General features: G+C 38.7%; 1 protein-coding gene across 2 annotated transcripts in view; it reads right to left on the reverse strand.

The window, feature by feature from the left end:
• The window catches only part of VAT1L (vesicle amine transport 1 like), a 46,248-nt gene that overhangs the window by 19,431 nt on the left and 4,170 nt on the right, over positions 1-22,647 (reverse strand). For both annotated transcript variants that reach the window (XM_052686035.1, XM_052686037.1), the window contains exons 2-7: positions 21,208-21,337; positions 18,438-18,653; positions 7,769-7,911; positions 6,860-6,963; positions 5,724-5,779; positions 5,002-5,196 (exon numbers count right to left, since the gene is read on the reverse strand). In XM_052686035.1, the coding sequence (XP_052541995.1) occupies positions 5,002-5,196; positions 5,724-5,779; positions 6,860-6,963; positions 7,769-7,911; positions 18,438-18,653; positions 21,208-21,337 (844 nt within the window). The remainder of the gene's footprint in view (positions 1-5,001; positions 5,197-5,723; positions 5,780-6,859; positions 6,964-7,768; positions 7,912-18,437; positions 18,654-21,207; positions 21,338-22,647) is intronic.

A 22,647-nucleotide genomic window follows, 5' to 3' on the forward strand; every position in this document is an offset into this window, starting at 1 on the left:
ATGAGAAAATGATTCCTTTAAAGGAAAATATGGTATCAGCAGATATTTTATAATGATATCACAATGCCATCAGTTGCACTGCCCTTCTTTCAGGTTTAGGCCCTTAAACACAGCTTGATTTTGCTTTAGCAACTTACTACAGCAGAAAGCTCTGGCTCCGAGACAGAAGAATCAAACTTGTATAAAAAATAATATTTAGAGCTGGCTAGACTTGCAGCATCTCCTATAGTGATTCAGGATGAAAAACGAGACTGATATGCAGTGATCACTGCAAATTAAATTAATATGTGCCTTTCCACTCAAACACATTTGATGCACTGACCATGAGGCACAGTAATTAGAGTCTGCTGAAATGTGTTTAGTGCTTTGATTCCACCAACTGCAATCACAGCTGAGTACCAAAGTATACTACTGAACCTAAGCTACAGTTGTTGCACTACCATTTGCAAACTAAGGAGTTGTTCAAGATATTATTAGTACATCATCACTACAAACTCACGACATAGGGTAACATTCACTGCCTAATACAAATACAAGGTACTAGCCTGATGTAGAAACATTATCAGATTACCCTCAGTTTTTTTTATAAGAGTAAGTAATAACTGTGTTCCACAGATTTCAGGCTTTTCATCATTCCTACTGGCCCTACAGCAGTATGGGTCTTTGATACCATTACCACTGCATGAACAGTGTACTTCTTTACCTCACTTCAGGCAGAAGGAGACAATGAATCCTCCTGCACACAAAACTGATCTGTAATCAGCATGCTTTTTTATAATATCAGTAGTCACCCACATGGACAAAAATATTCCAGATTTAAAGACTTTCCAACATACCAAAAGAGTAATTTTTGAAGCAGATAGCCTAGTGTGAGGAAAAGGGGCCTACAGATTAGATGATGACACGTCCTATATTTTCCACTGTCACTTTCATGACAGAATGGCAGTTCTGTTTTACATGTTATCATTGCTACTCTTAACTGCTGCAAGTCCTACAGAAAGCACTTGTATCTTCTATTTCTATAACCTGCTCTACCTTAAGTATGCATTTTCTTCTGCAGTAATAAAAAGCTGAACAGAATTTTGATAGAAAAGTGCAACATGTACATGTTGTTCAACACACCAGATTTTGTAAGAATCTCAAGTTTTCATTCTACTTAATAATCAATCTGGAATAATCTATTGTGTAGAGCTGATGATACAGACCCTCCAAGGAGGATGCTAACTCTCAAATACAAATTGATCAGAACAAAGACAAGTGGCCAAATGCAAATTAAAGATTAGATTTGTAGCTATTGCCAAAGAAGCAACCACAGAACTCAGCAAGTATGCACTGAATACTAATTCTGCTTTAAACTCTACTATTTCTGATGAAATACAATCCTACCGCACACTTAGCTTTTTACTGCACAACAGAATTTAAGCATGCCCCATCTATAAATTATCTGGCATTTTAAACACTTGACAGCATGAACAAATAGCTACAAATCAGCAAGACTTACACAGCAGCTGATCTACTCTATGATTTTGTTCATCTCATGAAGAATAACTCCTCAGTTAGACTTCCATCTGAAAATATCTGTGGACTGTGTTATTGTTTTTCTTAGTTAAATCTTTCATCAATTAACATAATTAAATGGCCCTACCGTCCTAATTGAGAATATAATTTTCTTTACTATGCTTTATGGATATAAATCTGAGATTAAAAAAGTAACCTTCCTAAGCCAACACCAACTGATAATGCAGTGACACAAATAGTTCTACACCATAGGAATAGTCCATAGTCTAGAACCTGAAGTACTTTGAATCAATAATTGGATGCACTGAAGAAAATTAAGTCACTTCCAATTCCATCCGGAGCAAGTTCTATCCCACTGCTAAATTTACTCAGGCAGACTGTACTGAAGAGGCAGGGTAATCCTCATCCTAAACAAAAGCCGATGAACCTAGGAGTCCTTTTACCGACTTCCAGAGCATTTGGATAAGGAACAAAAAGACAAATCAGAATGCTGGAAGAGGTTATATCCTAATTGGAATGACCTCCTTGACACACAGACAAGCCTTCACTGCTCAACACAAATAATAGGAAGGTAAGTCTCTGTAACAATTCTGGAACACTACCTTGAATATTAATCAGCAATCAACGAGACATCACTTCATCTGTTCTACAAATTTGACAGGACATGGGATTTGTTTTATGATATGCTTTCGGATGAAACCCAATTCTGAATTAATATTTGCAGAAAGAATACATGAAAATAAACACAGATGTGAAGTTAATAAAGCATGACAAGCCTTTCATATGTAGATAAAAACTTTTCTGTATCTGATGACACAACTAGGTATCTAATATTAAGCATTAGGAATGGTGTCCCATGGTTAAGGCTCCTTTGAAATTTTTCCTTTTTATGTCAATTAATGGATTCGACCTCAACTCTCTGCGTCAATTTCTAGTCAGAAGACAAGTGCATTCTTCCATGAGCCTTTGGAGAGGGTGACATTCTGCCACAAAAAGCTAGTCAAAACATTCCTTTCCAAATGCCATGCTGGAAGTCCATGTCTGTCACTCTCACTCAAACGCAATTATTCTCAGTGCTCCTAAGGTCAGGATATTTCCTCAGGAAACAGCAGTGGTAAAAATTGTGGTTGTACTGCTTGCTATCTAATGAACAAGACTGAGAACAATCAAATGAACGTGGACATTTCAGGAAAATCGGTCTTACTCAGTAGGGAAGGAAAAGCAACCAAATGTCAGAGTACATGGCCAGAGGATGTTACAGTTACATTTAAAAAAGAAAAAAAAACTTCTCAGAACAAAAACATGCATCAACCTTTCCTAACTCTGACTCCAATTAGTCCTCAGCTATAACACACTTTTCTGTGCATCATATTAACTTCATCTTGAGAATATGACCTAAGTTACTTTTATTATTACAAAAATGTATACCAAAATGATCATGCCCAGAATAAATAATAATTCAGAAATACTTTGCAATTGATTGAGGACATCTCTGGTTCTGTTACATTCCTGAATATATAGCCAATAATTTCGTTGTAAATTGCCCAGATAGCTCATGAAAAATGAGCAGGCGTGATAAATGAGCTCTAGTTTTCTAGACTGCACTCTTTAACAGATGTATTTACACATTTTACAATCTAATGCTAGGGATGGTACATGGTACTGCCAAATGTTAGATGAAATGTTATCAAACAAAAGTCTCCCAGCAAATTCTCATCATGTTTTCTATTAAGATCAGCCTACCATGTGTAATTTTTCATGTTCTAGCCTGAAATATCTTTATTAAGAACACTGTTACCATACTTTTCTTTTTCCTTTTTTTAGGATCAAATTCGAGAAGTATATGAACAAGAAATTGCAGAATGCCTATCTAGCCTTGTGCCATTTGAATTCTTTAAATGCTTTGTAAGGTTATTTACTAAGTAAATAATGGAAACCACATCGAAAACCAAAATGTGAATGCAGTTCTACTGTAGAGTGCTCTTAAAATGCTCTCCCATTCAGACAAGGACAGAGTGTTTTTATCTTGCTCGAGCTCTGAGCCAGATGCTTTTAACCACAACATCTGATTTCTCTCCAATAGTTAGCCATTTTAGTGCAATCGCTGAGCTGAGTGCCACTCTTCATGTCACTGGCTGGTAAAGCTACAGCACTACTTGTTAATGACAATGTAAGCAGACATTTTGAACAAACAGTAACAGATTCTTCAGGAAAGATACAGATCAAGGCTTCCTGGTGAAGTTGTAATTCCTCTCTGTTTTGCTGGAGAGGAAAAAACAGAGTCCATACACTGCTGGATCATCTGCATCTCCTGGGAAACATGAAGTGCTGTGCTGGGGCACATTAGGAGCAGTTGTAGAGATAGGATGAAGATGCTCACAGCTCCCTTACAAGCATGACCTGGGGCAGTATGCACCTTCTTCTCATAACACCTAGCCATGCACCTTGAAACCTCACTGAACTTTGCAGTGCATCCTGCTCCATGAACAGTCTAAGGCTATGGAGCCCCAACACAGTCCAGTATTCTTTCCCTGTATCCATCACAAGTTCTTCAGTGCCACCTGAATAATCAACAAGTTGGCCTCCAAACACTACCTGCAGGCTATCTGGAACTGTAACACATTAATAATAATAATGCATTTTTTTTATGTCTGATGATTACTGTTTCCTCACGGATGCATGATAATACAAGCTGATGTACTAAGACAGCCAGAATTTTGTTACAGCACCTTCTGAAGAGAAACCGTGCAACTACCATTCACATTCTGCATTCTTAAGTGATCACAAACCTTAACAACGTGTCAGGCTGAGCACACTTCGCAGGCAAATAAAACTGAATCTAGTGGTGCTGCTATAATCATGGCATTTCTTTGTACATTACTATCTGCTCATACCTCCGAAAACATTTATGTTCATTTACTGTCATTTCAAGTACAAGCGTTTCAGGTGATAAAAGTTTTCTTTGGTCAAGGAGCTTGTCACTACACAGGCTATGATCAGATCAGTTTGTTTGCATTTCTCTAAGGAGAACTGAGTAATTAGAAGGGAAAAAAAATAAAATCACTGGAGCATTAACTTACATTTAAGAGAATTCTGATTCAACTTTCTGTAATACGTGTTCAGTACTTTCCTGAAAAGCTTCAAGCTTGTGAGGTTTGCAAGCACAAACTAGAAGTAAAGCTTATGTACTTGATCTTCTCCTCAAAGTAGGTTTTGTTTTCAATTACAATATCTGCATTTCATGCTGCACTCGTTAGTCGCAAATTTCATGTGCTTAGGAATCAGCAACAATTTTCTAAGATTGAAAACTCACATTTTCTTAGTATTTTGAAGCATGTTGCACAGAGAGTTTGGAACTCCAGAAATATTTACTAAAGAAATCTGTGAATACAGATTTAAAACCAATTTTGCACCCAACAATGCATATACATTAAAAAAACAAAACAAAACCCTCAACAGGTGGAAATAAATTTTTGCTCCTACCTCTTCCAAAGCCCATAATGAATCAACTACAGGCTTGATCTTCTTACTGTTATATAGATTTAGGAGTTTGTCCATCACAATCTTGACCAGGCTACCTCGATTCTGTTTGAAAAGTAGATTCAACAGAGAAAATCCAGCAATAACTTTGTTCTCCTCATACAGCTTGATAGGATTCACTTTCTCAACCTGCCACCACTGGAAAGGAAAAAACAGCAGCAAGGTAGAGAAACAATCTTCAGAAATTATACTAAAAAGAAATTATACTAAAAAGATGACAAAGAAAACTACCTATGCAGATATGCTACATGACTCATCTGTCAGTTCTCAAATAGCAGCCAAGACAAGTGGTAAGGATTTTATTTAACAGGCTAAAAAGCAGGTAGCTAATGACTGCCATGCAGAAATAAAACTCATTTTTGTGTCAGGCTTTAGGACTCGGCACTAGAAATAATGGATCTCCCATCCTTTGAAAGCAGCTCTTGACTGTTCTCAAAACAATGAAACCATACACTGCTTATCCAGCTTTGTTTTTACAGATGTATGTCTGATAGATAACAACTTAAATATGCATCGTACACAGATTCAATTCCTGTATAGCTGTCATATCAGAATAAAACGTGTCAGACCACAGTGCAGCCATAAAACTTCTATTTAGCAACATTGTTCAGAGAAGACTGAGGTTAGAGGAAAGCAGGATGGAATCACAGTGTTGGGACACTTACTGATTTTGCAAAACTGAAGAAGCTTTTTGTCTCCCCAGTAACCACGTTAGATGAACCTGTAAAAGATGAGTACACAGACACGACTAACTACACGCTGACGATCAAACCATTTATTGTAAGTAGATTTTTTTCCTATTCCAAGACAATTTCTTTCAAAGCCAGGAACAGGTTAAGTACTATTAGTCATTCTGATACCATTCTCTTCTGCAGCTCTTCATTTATTCCCAATAAAATAACATTCATCTCTATAAATACACAGGATTGATCACCACAGTGATATCCTCTCTTCCATCAACAGATAAATATATCTGACCATCAAAGGTCAGACTACTACAAGTCTGAACATACACATATTGTTCATTTCAACCTGATAACAAACACAACAGAAATTCACTGGCAGGAACTAGATAACAAACAGGTTGGGTTTGTACACTCCAAGTAGATACTTGAGTGACAGTGTTCCCTCATCGTTACTGCCACCGGATGTGAGACCAAGGAAGCAGAAATGCTTTTCGGTGATGCCACTGCACTTTCCACTACAACAGAGATATATTCTTCATTTGCAGAATTGAGCAATCCCTTCAGCTGACTCCTGTAAGCTGACTGTGGTGGCATTACCAATAAACAACAAGGCAACCTGGCAGAACTGCAGGCAAGATGTGCGTACTCAGTATGTGAAGCACTCAGTGTGCAATTGGGAATTTGGTAACAGAAACCCAGGCTTGAATTCCTCAAAGTCATGCCAACAGAAATGACAGATTTCTCTCTGAAAGCCTCCTCTAAGGTTCCCTCCTGCTCTGTGTTTGAGCTGTTATGCCTCAGTGTGATTCTTGTGGTGCAAAGAATGAGAGATCCACGCTTGCTCCTAAGCTCTTCTTGCAGAATTCAGCATTTAATTATCTGAAACACATTTATTTTCTGATTTTTTCTTTTAAGAATTTCTTCGTATTAGCTATTGTTTCTCAATAATTTAGCCTATGCTTATCTACTCCAAAATCATTGACTTGACATTGAAATGGTTGAATCAAGAGAATATAACGTGGTAGCCACTCATATAAACATCCAGTTTTGGAATGACTGGCTGAGATGATTTTAAGCTTAGCGAAGTTTTGAAAGATGTACCTGCTTTCACTCACCATATAAAATGTAGGTCCCAAGTGGCTTGAGAAGGCTGAGGCCTTTCCCGGTATTTTCTCCACACAGACAATCCAACACAATATCTACCCCTTCTGCTGAGATTCTGAAAAAAACAAGAAAGAAACCTCACTTTGCAATAGGATTCACAGGAATTTAAGTCTTGCAGTGATCCTTTGAGAAATGTATTGCTGTGCCCAACTAAATAAGTCAGTATTTTAACAGATAGAAGATACAGGAAAATGCATTTTCTCTTATTTATCTGGCAAGTAAAACAAAAAAGACTTTTTTTTCACTAAGATTTTCTTATTAATTCCACAGTTTTGTCACCTTTATTGATATCGCTATCTAAAAGCAGTTAGGCAAACTGAAACGAAAAAAGGTATTTGAAAGCATATAAATGGAAACAGAAGCACACAAAGCATACAAGATTTCCGAAGGCAACAGGATAATTCTAATCTAAATGCAAACAAACAAAACCTGAGGATCTGAAACTAAAACTGACATCACATGCTCTGCTATCAGTCCCTGGCAGAAGACAGAAGCACAGGCAGATGGAGTCACACCAGAGAGCTCCTCTAAAACTTGGATAACTTACAGATTCACTGAAAACTTCTTACTCTATAAAGCTACAGTGAGCTACTACATACAGAGATAACTGTGGAGTCTTCTGGTCACATCTGTATTTTTCTTTCCACTGTATTTACTTTGCAAATCTTATGCTGCTTATAAAGAAATAAAGAGATGCTTGCTATTTTGTTCCTTGTCTAAGGATCTAAGCTGTTTTCTTGAATAATTCCAGCTCCTGAACTCAATAGGGTAATCTCTTCCCGTAGATACAATCAGCCCAGTGTTTTTCATGGTATTTTGCCAGATGGTATATAACACTTACTTGAGAAAAACAAAAATACCTTTTTACTTCTTGCACATAGTCTGCATTTCTGTCAAACAGGTGAGTTACTGAGTCTTTGATTGCTTCATGTTTGAAAGATGAAGCTGTTCCAAAAACAGTAACATTGGGAATGGTTGAACAGAGCTGAGCAACAGCTTGACCCTGCAAGCACATTATGATGTTAGTTCATTGACATGGAAACTGGTAGACAGACTTTGCAGTTACCAATTCATTCATGACAGGGCAAAATCCAACACCAAACATGCAAGCACTTCCCAAACTAATTTCTTACCAGTGTAATGCAATTCAGTCATAGGAAAAAAACACACTTAAATCAGATGGATATCCTGAAGACAAAGTAATTACAAAGATTAAACGAATTCATTCTATCAAGAATTGTATTGGAAAGGCAGGGTAATTTAGTGGAAATTGCATGAATTTACAAGGAACATAAAAAACGATTGCTGGAAGAGAACATCAGAAATATTTCACACTTTCTACTCTGCCTTTTTCCCAGAGACCCTTGAGTAACATCAGCACTCCATGCCTCAGAATAATTGTGGCTGCTTCCATGTGTGGTTCTAACCTCCTCTGTTCACAAGAAGGCCTCACAGCACTTTATGCCATAACAAAACTTACAGCAGATAACTGTTTCTGATACTTAGATACAGCTTCTATTCCTCAGATTCCTGTGGTCCAGTACAACATATTATCTACTTTTTTTTTAAGGGATCACATTTTCTTCTTGTTTCAGTAGGAGATACCAGTTTAGCGTGGCAAATCTTGCACAGTACAGCAAATCTGTTTTCCCTCTTCTTAATAACAATCATTATTATTACTGATGTTTCAGAATGCAGAAATAGCCATGAGTCACACTAACAGGCTCACTGAGCCCAGTGCCCCATTTTCAAAACCAATCAGTAGGGAAGAGGAGAAAATGGCCTTGAGCACACACGGGGGAATGGTTCTCCTAGTATATCCTCTCAGTTCCATGGCTTCTACAGTGTAAGCTTATGCTTCCCTGTGCCTATGTTTAAATGAGCTTGCAGGAATTTCTTGCTGTAAATAAAACGCACTTCACATTATGGTTTTAATTGCTGAGATCTGAAACAGAATACTGCTTTCTTTCTACTGCCATGATGGAAATTACACTGCTGAGAAAGAGAAGTTCATTGTGCTCCATGACAGCCACACCTGAACTTCTATCTACACACACATACACATGCATCCACTGACACACACAGGTGTAAAACTGCATAACTATCCCTCAGTTAAAGAAACAAATTCCACTCCTCACTGCAGCCGCATTATTCCACTGGAAATAGCAGGGTTACATGGATATGCCCAGAAGCAAGAAACAGCACTGTGATTCAGGAAATAACATCTAGCTGAATTTAGCAGATTCTTACTTACACTTACAGCCTTATGACTTATTGTCATTTGTAAACAGCATGCATGACCAGTAAAATCATCCATGGATAAACACATTTCAGCTCATTCAAACCAGAAACTCTGATTATTACTATGTAAATACCAGTAATCATTGCTTGGCTTTTATTTACAATAGAATAATTGGGTAATCCTGCATACCCTGGGGTCTTGGCATCTTCCCATTTAATGCTGAGTGTAATTGCTAGTGACAGTCATCAAAGCTGAACATCTCAAGAGGACAACAGTAGTATTTTTATATGGTGGCATGCAAACAGAGTTAGTCAATAAACAGCTACACAGCAAGAGCAGTTTCTGTGACCTTTGGGCAGATACCAACAGGTGAAGAGAAGGGAATGAGAGAGGATGCATTCTAATTCATTCTTTACAGGTGACAAATGGAAATAGCAGAGCAAATTGAACATGTCCAACAGCTCAGAGAAACTTACAGCAGGACCCAGATCTGCATGTAGATTTGTAGCACGATAATCCAATACCAAACATAAATGACCTTTTCTTTTTAAAATCATCCACTATTTTCCTGGATTTGAATCCTTAAGTTAATAGAAATCATAGGCAAATGTCTTCCTGGGGAAGACATCGCAAGATGAGATGTTTTCTAGTAGCACAGTTTCACTCTTCTCCTGCTGTCTTTCCTATTTCTTATCAGCTCGGTCGGAAGCCTCCAAAAACACGGAATTACAAGAAAAAACAATCTGACTTCTGTATCTCTTTTTTCTCAGCTATTTTCTCTAGTAATGAACTTCTCATTTTCTACGCCTTCCAGAAAATCATTACCCCCAGTAAATTACATGTCTACATTAGTATTTTATAACATATGCTAGTTGAGTGAAATTCTGACATTATTGATCTATTCTTTAATTAGTTTTCTCCACTTTCAATGTAAGTCAGGAATACAAGGGATAATGAATGTATCCTGAATCAAAGACGGTGTATGTTTGAAAGGTCAAATATTAGAGCAGGAAATGTTTTTTATCCTAATTAACATTTAACTAAATGACTGTCAGATGAATAGGAGAAATGCATGAAAAACATCACAATGTACATAACCTATTTTCTTCCTTTCACCCCCCATAGAGATAAGCTTATCTAAGATCTTACTTGAGAATACTTTCCAGCTTTCTGTGGATACTTAAAACCTAAAACTGACTCACATGACCAGTATTTTTCATAACTGGATGAACAAGATCACTGAACTATTCTGTGACAATTCCATGAAACGTTCTTCTACAGCTTTCTGAAGCTAACCTTGGTTTGCACTTATTTTGGTGCAAAGTGTTCCTAACATTTTAATTTCAAAAATACAGGAATAAAGGCTGATACTGGACTCAGCAAGATTTCCTCACCTAAATGGGAGAACTGAACTCACCCTACAAACTTGAATGTTTCACTAATTTCTGAGGAATTCGACTAAGCTCCAGAACAGCACTGCAGCTATGCAAGTTGCTCTTAAGTCTCTCTTCTTAATCCCTCAAGTCATTTAGCTACTTTTGGATTAGAAGCTTCCGTTTTAGAGGGCTATACATGTTAATTGCAAGTGTGAGGGGCCCCAGCGTTCAGAATGCCCACAGTTTACAAAAGAAGCATGCAGAAGGAGTTTTGCAGCTGGAAGGAAAACCATCCTCTTCTCTGGGCCATGGAGATGTAGGTGGGCTCTCCTTGCTGACTGTGACTCCTCACTGCACTTGCCCTGACCACAGGGAGGGAAGATGATAAAGGGCAAAAAAAGCAATTATCATACAGATACTTACTTTTATGTTTAAGGAGATTTAGCTGCTTTTGAATTAACTGATCAATTGCTTCACTGAAGTGATAGACATGGTTACAGATTATTTCCTTACAAGGGAATTAATCTGCTTTAAAATCTATATATGAGGACTGCTCCAAAAGTAATGTCTCCTATTTTATTATCTCAGCCCATGGCATTAGAAATGGATGTTGCTGCCATGACAGTGGAGCTAGCTCATTGCTGGCAAAAATGCACAGCTAATGGTGGTGACTACACTAAAAAACAGCATTTTGTAGCTGAGAATTTGCTCTATTAATAATGTTATTGTGCTCTTTATACCTGTTGTAGTTTCCATGGAAATCAATAGAAGGCATTACCTTCAGAGCAATCCAGCTATGTGCACAAACACAATTTATCATACAGAACTGTACACTGACAAACAGCTTGGGTTTTAGTGTTCTATGGAAGCAAAGCAAGTCTTGTGTACTGGACTCAGCACAAGAGCATCTCACATCTCACTAGCTTCAAAGTCTGTCTGACAGATTCATTTTCAAGGGCTCCTGACAATTTATGACATCAGTGTATTGAACCTAATCTAAATGCAATTATTATAGAATCTATTTATCTATTTTAAGTGAATACACTTCTGTAAGCTTTAGTTCCAGTAAAAAAACCTGAAATTCTTATACATTTGTTTGCTTTAAAACCCAACTTTAAACCTGCAGGATCAGAAACTTCTCATGCTGAGATAGTCATATAAAAGAGAGGAAAAGCAGATTTTTAATTAAAAAAAAAAGAAACAGATTTGTTCATTTAAGCAATTTCAAAGTTAAAACCATGGAAATATCACAGGCATTGAAAAGTCAGTATGAAAAGCATGACTGCACGAAAATTTACTAATCTAATCAGCTTATTAATACTAACTTAACAATGGCTGAATTATAAATAAATTACTGAATTTCTGAAAGGTTCTGACCAAAAGGCACAAGAGAGACCAGTTTGCACTGATGTACAGCAGTCACACATCAGTAGTCTTTCACGCACTCTTTCTGCTCTATATACTTTGCTATGATATAACCTGAGCCGAGTCTTACAGCAGGAATGAACAAACCATCTACAAAACAACACCCAGCAAAACAGCATCTATGAGAATCAATAGCATCGGTAAGAAATGATCACTTCTGGAGGATATTTTTGCAGCCTGAGGTGCTATGGCATTTCAAAACTCACTCAGACTTATACTTGCACATAAAAGCTGTCTGGAACTGAACATGAAGATAACACACTTCCAAAATGCACTGCTGCCACATGCCCATATTTGAAGGTGGCATGAAGTACACAAAGAGTAACAAAACTGCAAGAGAGGATGTCTACAGATCTCCTGGCATCAAGGAGAACTTTTTTGTGGTGTCAGGAGAAGCCAGCTGCACAGTACTTCATCTCCTGAGGGTGTTAATTTTCTGGTACAGCAGAGGAAATTGGAAACCAAGAACTCAAGTGAACATTGCAGAGTGGACAAACAAAGCAAGTGTTAAGGCAGCATCCGTTACACTCAGTGCACCACAGAAAGTTTTGGAGGAGAGGCAGCAGGAGGTGAGGTGAGGTAACAATCTCTTTTTATCCTAAGACTGACTTTCTGCACAAATCAGCAGGGAATGCTTTCTCCTCCTTCCTTGAAAAATTGTGACGTTTGGGTGCAACCAAAACTCATGGCTGTGTCTACATTTGGTGTAAACCCTCTGCACTAAAGGGAGCCAGCATCCACCTGCCACAGTTCTTGCTCAGAGCACACAAACTCCATCAGAAAAGGCAGAACAGCCGAGGAAGAGTTCAGCAGTGGCAGCCTGCGAGGTGATTCAGTAGGGGACTTGGGGAAAAGAACAAATCCTCTGGGGAGAGCAGAAAGAAAGGCCTTCAGACACCACAGCTTGCTTTGGTCAGGGAAACTGCTTTTTGTGTACGGCTTGCCAAGCTTTTGTGTTTGATTAACAGATTATGCTCTGAGGCAGCATCTGGAAATAGACTCAGACATGGCACTGGGACTTTCCTGTGCTGCTGAGGGAGCATATCCATTGCTTTAGAGGCATTCACATGGCACAGGGCATCACGGTGTAAAGACACCCTGTCTGGCTTCAAATGAGTCAGCTAGGATACTGAAAGCAGCTACACATGGCTTTGTGTGGGCTGATTTATTCTCTTCCTTTTCAGACGGAGAAGAAATAGGAGAAAAGCACTTGGGGGTGTATTTATTAAGTGCAGAATACCTATGAACTACTGAGAAGAAAACAGCAAGTGTTCTGGAAGGTACTGGATAAAGTTTTCATCAGATCGGGAAGCTGTAATGCCACTGTGCAATATACCAGTTGAGATCATCAGAAAAAGGGAGTAAATTCCAATAACACATATTCAACAAGAACTAACTCAAATACAAGTCAAGAGTGCTATTTAATGTACTCCTACCTGCTACATGCAGACAGACCTAAATTCAATCAGCCCATACAATGTTGAAAAGGATGGGGGATGCTGAGAGATCTGTTTTAGAAGGCTGGCTTTCAGACTGCCCACCGCTGCTTTGCAGTCACTCAGCTCAAAGCCCAGGAAATACTTCCGTGTGGAGTACTGTGAGTAGGATGCTCAATGAAACAGACATCTGACCTTATTATAGAAACTGAGTGTGCACGAGCAAACTTGCTTTCAACGTGAAAAAACACAGGCCAAGGAAAGGTTTGATCATGAGCATTTTTCTAACATATATGCATACTACCAAAGAGATATGAAGGAACTGTCTCAAGATGAAAAAACAGCTAATTTAAATGAAAGAGCCAGAGAAGATACAGAGATACATTAACTGGTTACAAATTAAATCTGGAAATTTAGGAAAACTTCTCATACTGCAAAACAGAGCAGGGAAAATTTGAAGGGATAAATGCAGAGTTGTTTTGGTTTTTGTTTGTTTTTTTTTTTTTTCTCTTTTAGGAAGAAATTTGATCATTCTTTCGAAGGAATTCCTGTGATACCGTGAGATCAGCTGCTAAAGAGTGCCTCCTCTTTGTCAGATAGATGTGATTCATTTTGGAACACATCCTCAAATATTTGCAATTTACGCAGGGGAGACAAAATAAAAATAAGGGCTCCTGCCAAGCAGTAACCCCTCCTGCCAGGATGGCCTAGATCTGTTGCCAAGTCAGATTTATCCTTTGAATTCAAACAGGAGAGCTTGCATGTGTATCTTCCTCTACTTCCTCTTCTGCTGAGGGTGGAAGGAAGGTCAGATCACAGTTTCAGGATAGCAATCAATACTGCATTAAAAGCAGCCTGGTTCTACACCTGGGAGTGTGAAATGTGAAAGAACTGGCTAGTAATTCTGCCTTGTATCTGAGGAGTTAAGCAATGAAATTGAAGCGTTTACATGATTGTGGTAAATGACCAGTAATTTGTGCTCTGAACACTTGGAATAAGCAATATATAAAAACTAAACAGATGAGCAAATGGGCATATGGGCATAATGGCAGCCTCTAACAAATCTAAATCCACAAAAGAATTCATTCCAAGCAGATCTAACAGGCAGAGAAATTGGATTTATTACATATAGAAATGATGATAATGTTTTGTTTTTGTTTTGTTTTTTTTTTTAAAATACAGGAATCCTGTAAAATACACCAATTCAATTAATCCAGGATACAGTTCATAAATTATGAAGTTGTTCTTCAAATTATTAATGTAATCTCATACAAGCCTGTACTGAAACTTACACTGAACGCACTGACTTGAGCAGTCTTCATTTTAAAGAAGTAATTGCTTCGCACAGCAGATCAGTCCCAGGGGAGTGCATGCTAATGCTCCGTTTCCTCACTCTATTTTTCCAGTTGCCACTTAGCTACCCTTGAAAAAAATGTCATTTAAGTATATTTGTGACGGGACCTATTCTACCATTCTCTTACAGACGTTCCAAACATCAGTTATAGAGTTTGACAGTTAAATTTAAGCCACTTTCTCATCTGGGTATTTGCCCTACAGTAAGTCACGTGTTCTTGCAAACCTCTCACACTTTTGAGCTTTGATTTCTGTGTGTGTATAATCCTAAAGTTTTTGAAGTTCATTGTCAGCTGACCTCACTATTTCAGCAATCAGTTCAGAAGGGCACATCCCCCTAGCTTTAGGCATTTATACCTCATAGGTACTATACAGTTTTATCTTGTTAACCGTTGAACTGCCCTGCTGTACAGTGTAACAGACCACTTAAACAGAAGTGTTAAGTGATAGCATGTGACCAGCCTGGTTCTTGTTAGATCTTAATCTGCAACAGAGGAATGATAAGAAAATGCTTTGCAAGATACTAATTTCTTATCTATGTCTGATGAGAATTGTGAGCCAGAAGGTCCCTGCTATTTCTCCAGCCTACTTCACCTTCCAGGATGACTGCTGACAGTCAGTTTCTCTTACTTTCTCCCATCTCACCAGATAAAAAGAGACAGGAAAACCAAAACACCCATTGCAGCTCCCATTCCAAACAGTCAAAATCAACAACCTGACCCTAGGAAACAAAAGTAAACACTATCTCCTCTTTCAAATCCCCTTATCTGAGTGCTGCAGCAGGTCTTTCTTATTAAATGGAAGGCTACAATATGCAGTGTTACAAGCAGGTGGTGACTGTCCGTATTTCTCCTCCTGTTTCAGAGAGACAAGATGCTTCCCTACAGCCAGCTATCTTTCCTACCGTGAAGATCACACAACTCCCTCACCTTGTAGCTGAGTGGGAGGCAGAGTGCATTTTCTTTTTTTTCTACATTATCTTCCGATACCCTTTGAAACTTCCAGAAGTAAGTAAATCACCTTAACTAGAACACCTGGTCAGACACCAAATGATACCATCACATACTAAACATATCCCAGGCACAGATGGGAAAGCAGTTTGGTAGTTTCCTCCCTACCAGAAATATCTACAAACAAAAACAAGGCCACATAAATACATTGAGGCAACACAAAAATAAAGGTCCCTGAGAATTTTCCCTGAGTGCTTTCTGAAAAAGCTGCAGGATTCTCCTGAAGGGAGCTGGGGAGCCAGAACAAAGAACCTCACAAAAGCTTTTTGAAGCAACAAGTTCTTTTTTTTTTTTTTTTAAACTGCCTGAAGTGGCTAAAATAATGATCGTGTATAATGAGAAAAGAAAATTACAAGCTTCTAGTCCCACAGGGAGCCTACTGTCTCATTAAAGTATTCTGGAATTTTTACGGCATTTAAAAACAAACTGGACAGGTTTTCTACATGGTGAAAACGTTAATGGACCTGGTATCTGTTAAAGCAATAAGACACACACACACAAATCTCTTCCTGCAGTGACTTCGGTGTCAGTTTTTTGTTTTATTAGCAAAGCACTTCATGAAAATAATTTGCTTGGTTGAGGCTGTTATATTTTTCAAAGGATTAACAGACAGAGTATAAGAGTGGTTTAAGGGGGAAGACGTGCCTTCAGCACATTTTCTCTGAAATCTGGAGCAGAAAATTACACCTGCAGAATGAGATTTTACCTGTAAGACCAAGGAATGGGAAAAGCTTTTCCCTTCTGGTCCTAACGATACATGTTCTCCCCACCAAACCCAATAGCCTGCACAAGGCTCTGCCCCCGTGACACAGCGATCAGCATCCTGCCCTGCAGGCTAACCAGTGGATTTCCACTTCATCTGCAGCTCTCCCCAGATCACACAGATCTACAATAGTACTGCTCACTTTGACTGTTCCTCCTGCACCTCTGCTCTTTCCTCTGGAAGCTCTGTTATTTAACTTCTTCACAAGGGAAAAAAATGTGTTTTTTCTCTTGGGAGCCATACAGGACCTTCCCCTACTTTAGCTTCTCTCAGAAGAGGCCCACAAGCAGCACAACACAGGACTATCAGAAAAATGTTCACTGGGCATCTGCAACAGCAGAAAGGAAGAAAGGCAGCAGCACCTTAACTGGATAGCCCAGCACAGGGCTTGCCCAGTGAAGAAGACTGCGTGTAGGCTAGTAGAGTGTTAGCAGTGCTTAAGGAAGATAATTAAGAAATAATAGAGATGAGTGAAGCTAAAAAAAAAAAAAAAAAAAAAAAAAAAGAGAGAGAGAGAGAGAGAGAGAAAAAAAAAAAAAAGAAAAATGTAGCAAGGACACTTTATCCTAATGCAGACAGTCTAGACAGTCTATTCTAAAAGTCCATTTTCTCTAAAGTTATGCATATGCACACACTCTTGGGTGTTTTGCTAATTCAGTATGCTCAGCCTGGGTCCATATAGAGTCAGCTGGGCTAGTGGCCTCACAGGTAAACACAGAGCCTTAAAGTCCTACCGAATATCCAGTTCCCTCAATGTGTGGCCTCCAGTTGTTTAAATTCCACATGACGAGATTTAATGTTATAGAACAATAAAGTCAGCCATAATGCTCTAGGTTGCACTGTGCTGAAACATAATAAGATTACAAATTCCATTCATTTACAGAAGTTTTTCAAGAGGATCATTTACTGCAAGTAGGATTACTGTTAGCTAAAAATACTTTGTGCAGGGAACTGATGAATTTATTCCTTTGGTTTCAGACTTCATTTACATGAGAATCTAAAAGAAGGCCTAAGGGCATAGAATCAGGGAAAAGGTGTTTGGGGCTGCCTACCAGACACTTCAGCAGACAATAAAATATTAATTTGGCATAAATAAGGAATGATAGTAAAACAGAGGAGGTACTCTAATTTAAAAGGTTGAGATCTGCTCAAGTTCTAAGGTCATAAAATCTGTCTTATGGAAGAGGACTGCGTAATTTCCAACATAAACATATTACCTTGTAGGTGTCTTAATATTTTATTCAAGAGATTTTTCCAGAGATATTTGAAGCAGTTGGTAACACCATGTGTAGGCTTCTCATGTCCCTGTGTGCCCTGCTGTTCCACCCAATCCATTCAACCATTGTCTTGCCTATGCAGTGCAATGCCTCTTTACCAACAACCCAAAACATGGCATGCAGCAGCCCCCTCTGACTCAAATTCTGCATTTGTATGGCATTTTCCTCAGATTTGGCACAATAATATTTTCCACTGTTTTCAATCCCAACAGAGGAAAAAAGTACACTGCCTTTCACAAAGAAACATCACACCTGCACACCGTATCTGCAGGAATATTCCAGCAGGGCCATTTACTGCAAGGAGAATTACAGTTACCACGAGGATCTTATGCTGGGAGCTGATTCATTTAATCCCTTCCTTACAGCCTTCTTTCACAACCAACAAGTACAAAGTGCAGAAAGGCAGGGATACAAAGTTTGAGGTAATACTTGCTTGTTCATTTCTGAGTACCTCAAAAAGGCTTTTGGTGCTTTTTGGGGTAGAGTTGATTGTCACAGCATTTTTATTTCACCAAAAGCCTGCATCACTGTCTGACGTAGCTCCTGCACCACAATCCCTCATGTAGGAAAGACTGATGTCAAATCGAACTGCAGCATCTGGCTTACTTCAGTGACTAGATAGGAACATAAGAAAAGCTCCAACTTACCACCCCACCTCCTGCAGAGTGAACCAGCACAGACATGCCCTCTCTTAGGTTAGCAACTTCAAAGAGCATCATGTAGGCAGTTACAAAGTTCATGGGAAATGCAGCAGCTTCAGAAAAACTCATGTCATCTGGGATCTTGTAGACGAACTCTGCTGGGGTACAAACCACTTCAGCCCATGCGTTGTAGTTTACAAAAGCCATGATTCTGTCTCCAATCTACAAACAACAACAACAACAAAAAAAAACATCGAGGATATGTGTGCAACTAAAACTGTAGGGAGGAAGTTCTAAGATCTGCACCTCTCTTGGTCAAGCTGTGGATGACAGATAGTAAAGATAATGATGCTCCACAGCAGTACAGAGCAGGCACATTTTGGTCTCCCAAGTACTTGTCATCACTTTGGCTTTGGGATATTGTGGGTTAGCTAAATGCTAAGGTACTGCTGACAGTTCTGAAAGGTTTACATCTCTCTTAGAATGAAAATACTGAAACAGAACCGTCATTCCAGTTTCACTGAGATGTCTCCTCTGAAATTCACATTCAAATTAGCAATGCATCACTGGTAAGCATTCTGTGGTTTCCTTTTGCTGTTAGCAAAGTATATAAAATTTGAAGTCTGTTCAGATTAATTAGTGAGTATTATCACAGTCCTATATCGTTGCAAACAGAACTCACTACCAAAAAGAATGCAAAGGAGAGAGACCCTTCTTGGGAGTGATTTCTTAATAATAATAAAAATAATAATAATAATTAAAATCATATTTTCTATGAAAATTATACAGAAGCATGTCAGATTGGGCCATCCTCACAACTATAGATCACACCTGTTACATCTGGGCTCAGCAGAAATCAGCTTTTGCTTTTGGTGGGAGGAAGAAGAGGCTGTTACTCTTTTACTCCCCCCACCCTCCATCCCCTCCTTCCCCCCCCCCCCCCAAAAAAGGAGAGCTTTCTTTCAATATAAAGCATGTTTTTACACATCTCTATCAAAACGGTCTGCCACTCCATGTCATCATATCACATAATAATGCAATCACAGCCAGTGAAGACAATAAATAGCTGGCAATATCTCAACTGTAAGATGGCCTGGAGCACAACGCAACTTGAACAGGACTTGAACTGGAGGGGATCTACGAAGGGAAAGGAGGTCAGAAAATATAGGGTGCAATCTCAGCCATTCCTGCAGTCGTTACAAACAGAGGTAACAGCATACGTCAACAAGACAACGAGCATCTGGCATCCTTCTATTCAGTGCAAAAGTTCCATAAAGAAGCTGACAGAGCATTATTGCAGCTCCATCTTGGGACATTCCCCTGGTGATGGGTTCATACCTGTACATAGCATTATTTCAAGTTTTAGATCTTCTTCGAGATTACTTGAAACACCACCACAGCTACACTGACCATATGTAAGAAGTAAAATACCTGGACTTGTTTAGATTTCAGGAAGTTCACCAGGGCACAAACATGCTTTATGGTCAGAACAAAGTCATAATCTTCAGAGACCCAGTATATTCATTCAGGGGCAACGTTACTCAGACAAGAACCACATGTTGTAGCTTTACATGATGCCCTTTAAAAATAGCAGGAACATTTAAACTGAAAATGCTGATCTATATCAGAAAACTTCCTACTGTCCTTTCATAAAATATTCCTCCATGTGGACTACAGGTAACGGAATACTAGAGCTGAACAACTGAATCAGAAGAGTTTTCCAGATACTTAAGTTTCCATTCAGTTACTGTTTATCACAAAAACATTGAAAGATCATAATTTATTGCAAGGCAGAGACAAGGCAGGAGGGGGAAAATGGAGAAATGTCCTAAGAGAAGCTTATCATTGACACCCTACTGGAAACTAAATTGGCCATCTGTACTCCACAGAGAAATTCTGAAGTTTTTCCAGAACCACACAATTATTACTTTCAAATAAATTTTAGGTAATTGCCTTCTTAAGATCAAGATACAGTAAGAATTTAGAAACACAATTATACTTGATGACATGATAGAGTCAGCAAATAGCTGATATACGTTTGACATGCATTAACTCATTTGTGTCCTATTTCAGAATTTCTTATATCTATTTTTACTTACATTAGTAAGTAACAGAGTACGAGATTGGAGGGAATTGAGGTGTTTAACATCAGTAATGAAAACAGTAAGTAGAACACAGCACTGTTTATACACAATACACTGAAGAGTACATAACGCCAACCTTATAGCTTTATTACACACATTAACTATCTGTCATTTATCATTACTCTGTTAGGCAAAACAGATTCTGATCACTCAAGAAGAAGCTGTCACATACCCAGAATCAAGGTCCCATTATTGTCTGCACTATATGAATGCACGCAGCTGTAAGAAACAATGCTTATCATCAATGGGGCCTTGTTAGCTCAAGATCAAGAACTGGAACTAGCATCAGCAGTGCATGGGCTTCAAGGAATTGAACTATAATGACAGCAAACATGGCCAATAAAACTTAACTCAGCTGCTTTTACTTTCCTAAAGCTCATCAGCTCCTACAAAACCACCTGGATGTGCGCACAGCACAGGTGACTTTCCAGGAAGGATCTGAAGATCACACTGGTGGCTTTAGGTATTAATTGAAGAGGTCATTCTCATGCTTGGGAAGTAGAAAGGAAAAACTGCCATTTCAGATCTCAACGTGGTAATGAAGGCTGCTGGCAAAGACATAACAGAAAGCAATAACAATCTCAGTGAAACGGTACTTTTTAGTCTTTCCCTGAAATTAAAGAGAATATTACCTCAAATCCTTTCACACTATCTCCAAGAGCTTCTACGATTCCAGAGCATTCAAAGCCAGGAACAAGTGGTGTCTTAGGGGGGTTGTCAATATTCCCCTGTCGCACCATCAAGTCAATAAAATTCAAACCGCTGTAAAACATGAGGAAAAAAAAAACAAAATCAGAGTTATTGCCATACACCAAAGCAAAGGGGGAAATCTTGACCCGTGAGATGACAAAGACAGAAATCTTCATTAAAAACCTGGGCTCCACAGTGCAGAACTGACCCAGCAGACATTCCCATCCTTCACATGTGGAGCAGACTGACTTTACAGCAGTGCTGCACAGGCTGTGGGCAGAAGCACACAATGCAAGGCAACCACATCCATCCTTAAACAGAGCTCCAAAGCTTTCCGACTGCTTAGGAGTCACATGTAAAAATTCACAGGGGCCATTTCGAATTCATAACAGGGAAACATTATGTTTTCCATGAAGGCATCACTAGCTGGCAAATAAAACCAGGTCAATTTAACAAAGAGAAGAACCCTCAAACACTGTAGGTATCTTGGTGGAACTGTCCTAAATTCAGAAGTGACTCCAAGAATGAATCTTGTGTTCATCTCAGGTAGGAGTCCAAACTGTGATGAGAATTTGATCAGTTTTAGATATGCCATTATTTTACAACCATTCCTCCTGAACCACTTTTACACAGTCTTGCAATGATTATTGAGGTCTTTGGAATCCTCAGGGCTCTTGCTCAGGACGTTTACAATTCCCCCCTGTAGCCTGAGCTTTACAAAAAATCTTGAAGCACCTTTGCTTTATCTTTTGTATGCCATCCAGTTTTATTTAATAAAATGCAGTTTCCAAGGCAGACTACAATACAAAATGAAACAAGAAAAACAACTACTGTTGGGCCAAGGTTTATCCCCTATGTGTACATACTGATTCCTGGAACAAAAGCCATACACACAGTTAAAACTTCTAGCACTTATAGCAACACTCTAACAGTATGCTTCAGCATTAATCCACCCTTGTAAAACACAGCCCTGTGTTTATTATTAGCTGGAATTGCTGCACACTAACTCCCCCATGTCTATGAAGCTATGCACACTGCCAGTCCTACTCATGTGATATGATGCCAACAACTGCTCTGATACATAAAATTACTGATGTGTACAAGAATTTATGAGATGGAGCTTTAGTCAGACGCTAATCAAGACGCTCACAGACTGAACAGACCCAACAGACAAAAAGAGACGCACAGCACAAACATGAAGACAAGACAGCATTCATGAGATGTAGGTCAGTGGGGAAAAAAAAATTAAAATTAAAAAAAATCACCAAATGTAAATATTTGTAATTGAGGTACACAGATTAAAAATGACCTGAGCCCATCGCCTTTAGCTCCAAAACTAGAATTACTGATTATTTTTGGAAAATATAGCTATAACAACCAAG

Source organism: Tympanuchus pallidicinctus, unplaced genomic scaffold, assembly GCF_026119805.1.
Source record: "Tympanuchus pallidicinctus isolate F22 unplaced genomic scaffold, pur_lepc_1.0 scaffold22, whole genome shotgun sequence".
NCBI classification, from domain to species: domain Eukaryota; kingdom Metazoa; phylum Chordata; class Aves; order Galliformes; family Phasianidae; genus Tympanuchus; species Tympanuchus pallidicinctus.